The 6,689-nt window shown below is 42.0% G+C and overlaps 1 protein-coding gene across 1 annotated transcript; it reads right to left on the bottom strand.

The window, feature by feature from the left end:
* Window positions 1–235: 235 nt before the first annotated feature.
* Window positions 236–1,514, bottom strand: LOC148160183 (uncharacterized). Its single transcript, XM_088004617.1, has one exon. It carries the CDS (start codon window positions 1,478–1,480, stop codon window positions 236–238), a length of 1,245 nt encoding a protein of 414 aa, XP_087860743.1. The 5' UTR covers window positions 1,481–1,514.
* Window positions 1,515–6,689: the final 5,175 nt, after the last annotated feature.

Genomic DNA, 6,689 nt, shown 5'->3' on the forward strand with positions numbered 1-6,689 from the left:
ACCTCCCTGGTTGATTGAAGGTCCGTCTTTCCTCGGACCTCCCTGGTTGATTGAAGGTCCGTCTTTCTTTGGACCTCACTGGTTGATTAGTCCGTTTTGATTTCCTAAATTTGTGTAAAGCAGGGGTGCTCAAAGTCGGGCCTCGAGGACCAACTTTGGGCACCCCTGGAGTAAAAGATTGAATTTACAATAATGCCCAGTGTTGACAAAACCTGGGTTTGTATAGTGACCTAGGTTAGTACCACCTGGGTGTGGGTCGGTGTAAAGGCCGAGCCGGGCTTAGATTGGTCTTCATGCCAATGCCAACATGAAGGCCCTCCATGCAACCAGTGGAGGTTGGTCGCATGGATGTCTGTCTTTCGTCAGACCTCTGTGTTTGATAGATGGTCCGTCTTTCTTCGGACCTCCCTGGTTGAGTGAAGGTCCGTCTTTCCTCGGACCTCCCTGGTTGATTGGAGGTCCGTATTTCCTCGGACCTCCGTATTTCCTCGGACCTCCCTGGTTGAGTGAAGGTCCCTCTTTCCTCAGGCCTCCCTGGTTGATTGGAGGTCCGTTTCTCCTTGGTCTCCTCAGTTTGTAGGGAGCCTTCCGTTTGCAAGCTGGATGTGGGTCGGCGCAAAGGCCGAGTCAGGCTATGCATAGAGACCCCTTGCTGATTGAAGGTCTGCCTTTGCTTGGGCTCCTCTGCTTGCAGGGGGGTCTTTGGTTGGGTGGAGACTCTAGGATGGATATTTTCTAGAGCAAGTTTTAACTCCACCTTAAGGTCTGCAACCTGACCCTGGAGAGCTTTCATCGTTTCCTCCTGAGCCTTAAATTTGGAAACTTGCTCAGAGTGATTTTTGAGCTGCTCCTCATATTTAAGTCTCACTTTGTATTCTTCAACCATTACTTCAATTAAACCTTTATTGCGGGAGGCGTATTTTGCAGCCTCCCGCTTGAAGTACTCCAGCTGTTGAAGAACACTCTTGTCAACTGTGACTTTGGAAGAGCAAGAAACCTTTGGCACATCTTTAATCTTTTGCTGGTGACGTTCTTTTTCCAACATTGTTTGCAGCCTCAGAATCTCCTCCTGCTGGGATTTAACTTCAGCCTGACATGCAACCCTTCGGTCTCTTTCCTCGTGGAGTTCAAGATTCTTTCTCTGCAACTCTGTTTTAAGATCGTCTACCTGCTTTGTCAGATCTTTGATGTGTTGGTTTGTCTCTTCCAAGTCTTCCACTGAAGGGGTAATCTTGAAGCCAGCAGAGGGTGTTGTTTTCTGCTCGACTTCCAAAGATGTTGGACTCTCAAAGTTGCCGGAAGGACTTGATTCCCCCTGGATCTCTGATAGATCTTCCGGCTCAATGGGGCTGACGCTGTCATCTTCAACAGGGAAAATGACAGCGTCGTAGTCGACTTGGATGTTGAGATCTACTATGTCGACCCATGAAAGCTTAGCTGGAAAAGCTTCATGTTTAAAAGCAGTCTGCTGTTGCTTCATGACTGGTAAATTCTCACTTCTCTGGATTCGATATCTAACAAGCTCTGAAGGGTGATCTGCCGCGATTGAACTGTGGAACAGGTCAGAGAAAACTCTGTCTGCGAGCCACATTCAAGAGAGCGATTCCCTTGTGATATCATAGAGTGATGACATCACTGCTGATGTCACTGATACCATTGGAACTGAACATTCTATCCACCTTAATCCTGGGAGGCTTACTGGGGAAACGATTATGGGTCTTACTTCCGGCGCCCACCGGAAGAAGCAGTATTTCATGTAATTTGTAGGGGTTTTGGCTAATCTATATTCATGATAGAAGTTACATCTCTCTGTTCGGTTATTGTACAATATTTAATAAAAGCCTTCATATTTTTCACAACAGGTAATTGCTGTATATGACTGGTTTAACCCAACCACTGTTACACATGGGATTATTGTGGCACTTTAAAATTAAGCTTAGGCAGTGCACAAATGGCCTTTACCATAAAATAAAAATCTCCCAGGTTAGTGCAAAATATTCCTCCGCTAGAGTGAGAAACGGAGAGGATTTCTGACCCCAAAACAGTTTTTAACTCACCCTCATGACCACAAATATATTTTGGCTCTATTGGTATGAAAGTCAGTCATGATGACACCATCTCAATATTAGTGCACTGCCATAGGCGGCAGTGAATTAACATTAACACAAACATTAGCATTTTACTGCCCACATTAGCATTAGCCTTTGCCCTAAAAATAGCTTTTAGCTATTTTTCTTAATTAGCCACACTTAGTACACTGAATGGAGTAAGCCAATGTAAGACAACATGTTAGTGATGCCCCACATGCTACTGACAGCATTGAGGCTAATGTTAGCAATTTAGCTCATTACATTAATTTCAACATACTGAATGGAGTAAGTCCATGTTATTCAACGTGCTTGTGACTCTCCACATGCTATTGAGTACATTGCAGCTTACTTTAGTATTGATGCTAATTTGTAGCATCAGAACGCTGGGTTCCAAGCAACGGGCACACTTTGGCAGGCCTCATTTAAATTTCTTCAGAAATTTTCTAGTTTTACTTATAACTTTGTGTCCCAAAAACTTAGCAAGATTCAACTTAAAGACAACCCCTTAAAGTAAATTCAGTTATAAAGTCACCATTTCATATCAATCATTTATTCTTATCCATAGAAAATCCTGACGCTTTAGAGCCCAGGAAGCCGCGTTTTCTCGGCTGCTGTATCAATGTGAACAACATTCACAAAGAGCCTGCCTGGCTGGAGCAGAGACCAAAAAGAGACATTTTTAATTTTTTGCTCTAGAAGAAAAGCTGGTTGTTGGAAAAACCCTGGTTAATTTGATCATGGTGGTCGAATGTGTCAGCATTGGTTACTGACTAGTTTTGATGAAAGCCACTTATCCGTTCAGCTGCAAGAACAAACACTGACTTATGCATTTTATTAGTGTTGAACTTGTTACGAATACAGTTACTTATGCATAGAACCATATTCAATAAATTGGGTCAACCTGCCAGCATGCCTAGGTGGGCCCCATGTGGGGAAAAGCAGGGCAAACCATATGGGTCCCATATGGGTTTGTCGGTGGGTTCCACGATGGCCCCACATGGGTTTGCCCATGCAGGGCCACAGCCCACATGGGCCCTACATGGGCTCTATATGGTGGTGGCCCACATGGGTTTGTCCATTTAGGGCCCATGTAGGGCCCATATGGGCTGTGGCCCTACATGGGCAAACCCATGTGGGGCCATCGTGGAACCCACCGACAAACCCATATGGGACCCATATATCAGCCCTCCTTTCCCCCACATGGGTCCCACCTAGGCATGCTGGCGACATTTTCATTTATTTCCGGAGTTTTTCTACTCAACTTATTAAGTGAAACGTGTACAGATGAAATACACACAGTGTAGTAACTTGTTCTCAATCAAAGAAAACAAAACGAACCTAATCACTGGCACTGGGTTGACGCGTCCTCCTCCTCCTGGATCCAATGAATGAAACTTCAGGTTATTTTGATTGCAAAACATTTATCGATGTTGCGCTCTCCAACAAGAGGCGAATTTTAATGTTGAACACTTATAATCAACTTAGTACAATCAAAAGGTTTCCAACCCAGCAACAACAAACCACAACGATGACGACGGTCAAAAAACTGCGTGTTTCCGCCGCAATCAGCACACCTGTTGAAAGATTACCTGTGACTCCACTTAAACATATGATGCCACCCACTGTGACTTTTAGGTATTACACCGAAACAAAAACTAAACACACAAACCCAAAAAATGTGGTTCTAATTGCAGACTGACGGTTACGAGCCCTTATCTAAGTTAGTCATGATGATTTTACATTTACAGACAATAAAACATTAAGATTTGAATATTACATGAGACCAATAGAAAAAAAAAATTTCAATACAGAAATGTAGGCTCCTTTAAAAGCATACATACATATTTCCATCCCAGACTATGATAATAAACTGGGTGGATTGTAAGACATTTTAAAGAGTAATATTGTATGTTTGGTTTATATACTTTATATATTAGCGTGCACTTGTTTAGTCTTTTTTTTTAACTCCTCTAACTTAGAGGCCGCAATTCTGGCGGTTAGCCGCCAGGGGTCAGTGATGCACCACACATACTCTAAGACTGAACCAAGAAATAACAGAGAAATGGGAAGAAGATTAAAAATAAGTGGTAAATATATTTGAACAGGAGTGAAAGCAAGCAAAACCCCCTCGAAATATGAACATTCCCGCATCTATGTAGCATTGTTTTTGGATGATTGCTAGATATTTTTAGTGTCCATTAAGGATCCAGTCGACTGAGCATCTGCTACACTTTAATCTCAGAAAAAGCTCCGTGATTTCTGATTTTGGCAGGACTTGTGTTTTTCAAGGCCGCTGAGGTAAGCAGAAAGCAGGAAGCACAGTCACCGAACAGAATCAGGCCAACATCCCATCATGCACTGCTCAGAGACAGATCAGCATCACGATTTGCAAAACGACCAGTAACTCTGACTAGGTGCAAAATGACTAATATTTTCACAGGAAACAGAGAAAACTAAGTTATATATTTACATTTTTCAAAACGCGTCTCTGTGTATGGAGATGAATTATCATCACAAGTTCTGTTGGACAAACTTGTGGCCATAATTGACGTGACGTAAAAGGCAAACATGGAGACCCGACCATGAATGCGCCCAGGCCTTAAAGTAGGGCAGCAGCTAAATCTGTTTCCTCCTAAAGTCCGAGCCTGAGAAGCAGATTGGCTGCATGAAAACTCTGCACCCAGAGGGAGTGAAGCGATGGGAGGCACTTTAATCTCACATAAAGCTCTCATAAATCAAAGGGATATCAGTGGTGGACCACATCATCCAAATCACATGCCTTAATTCAGCTTATAATAATTGAATAAAAAAAGAAGCATTACACAACATGCTCCCTCTGCTCAGACCTCCACACACCCTGAACATGAAAAAGGCACTACGAATAAAAGGTGTTTTTTTATTTTTATTTATTTTATTAAAATTAGCATGCAGTCTATTTCCACACACAGTATCCTTGAAATTTGACTTTGGCTCCAACTACCATCCCTCTATCTTTTGCCTTTTGCTTAATTGGGGTCACTTGCACAGTAACTTAACCTGAGAAGTTCAGACTACCCTCACCCCAATCCATTAGACAAAATCCTCTGAGAGAATCCCAAGGTGTGGCCACACCAGCCAGAGGATGCAGTCCCTCTACTGGGTCCAGGGTCTTCATCTGCTTCCCAAAGGAGGCATCCTAACCAGATGGATGCTGAAACCACCTCGACTGGCTCCGAAGGAGAAAGGGTAAGGCTGTAAACACCAGCCTTTAACAGGCAGGGTGTCCTTATCTTATCTTTTGTTCATGGAGCAAAACAGTGTTTCATTGGGTGTTTTTTTTTTTTTTTTTTTTTTAAGTGCATTTAAATCACTGAGACAGATGCAAATGACCATATGAACATTTTTAATGAACACCTTTCACCCAATTACCACCAGAGATAGGCACCAATAAATGGATAAAAACAATGGATAAGTGGAGGGATTTTTAGTAGCATGTCCTGATGTTTTCATATGACTTTGTGATTATTGTGTGAACGCCACCCTGCAATGGACTGGTGACCCGTTCAGGGTGTACCCCGCCTCGCCTGGGTGTAAGAAAATGGATGGATGGGATGGATGTGAGAACACCAACTCTTGACCTCCTGTTGACTCGGTTTGCTAATCCCTCTAGCTGACTGCACACTAATTGAGTTTAAAATAAAAAAATAAAAAAATAAAAACAATCAGGTCCTTGTACTGTACTCTTGTTCTATTTTGGCCCTCCTTGGTAAAAGTGATACTAACTTTTTTTTTTTAATGTTTATGATAAACTGTCCAAGATCAAAATATTAAATACAACTTCTTTTAAACACTCCTGGTAATATATCAGATTATATTATTCATGTAATCATTTTTCCGCAACATATAAAAGAAGAAGAAGGGAGAGAGAAAAAAAGAATAATTCAAGTTACAATTGTTGAGAGGGGCAGCTTAAGGTTACGGAAACCGACCAGATGATAGGATGTGCGACAGCCCCTGCAAAATGACATCAAATGAGACAAAGTTATTAAAGTAAAGCAGCCATAAAACTGATTTACTTTATGTTTCTCTTTGCTTATGTGGCTAATTGCTGCTCTAATAGCATTTGTTATTGACCGTTCAGTGGAAGATCTACAAACATGACGCAGATTGTGGGTGACGCACGAAATGGGCGTTTTTTTTTCCCTGGTCAAACGCTGCAAAAAATGTTTCACTCAAGTAATTGGATTTAGATGGGTGCTGTTGGAAAATGGAAAGACAGTTTGTTTGCTAACAGTTACCTGCAGCATAGCAACCTGATAAATATGCTTTACAATTGTGGTATTGTTGATTTCAGAAGGTTTAAAAAGCAAGGAACGTGTTTGATGGCGCAAATTAGTAAACTGAACTTCTGAACGTGATTTGCGGGGTTTTTTTCTGTTTGTTTGTTTGTTTTTTCTGGATAGTGATTCCAATGCCTCGGGTTTTAGATATAAATCTGAAAATAGGTTAACAAATAATATTCATAATGCAGCCAGAAGAGAGAGAGAGAGAGAGAGAGAGAGAGAGAGAGAGAGAGAGAGAGAGAGAGTAACTTGCGCACTTCTTGCAGTGTTCATCCCC

The sequence above is a fragment of the Poecilia mexicana genome, unplaced genomic scaffold (genome assembly GCF_051168715.1).
Source record: "Poecilia mexicana isolate PSO_F unplaced genomic scaffold, ASM5116871v1 scaffold_3, whole genome shotgun sequence".
Lineage (NCBI taxonomy): Eukaryota > Metazoa > Chordata > Actinopteri > Cyprinodontiformes > Poeciliidae > Poecilia > Poecilia mexicana.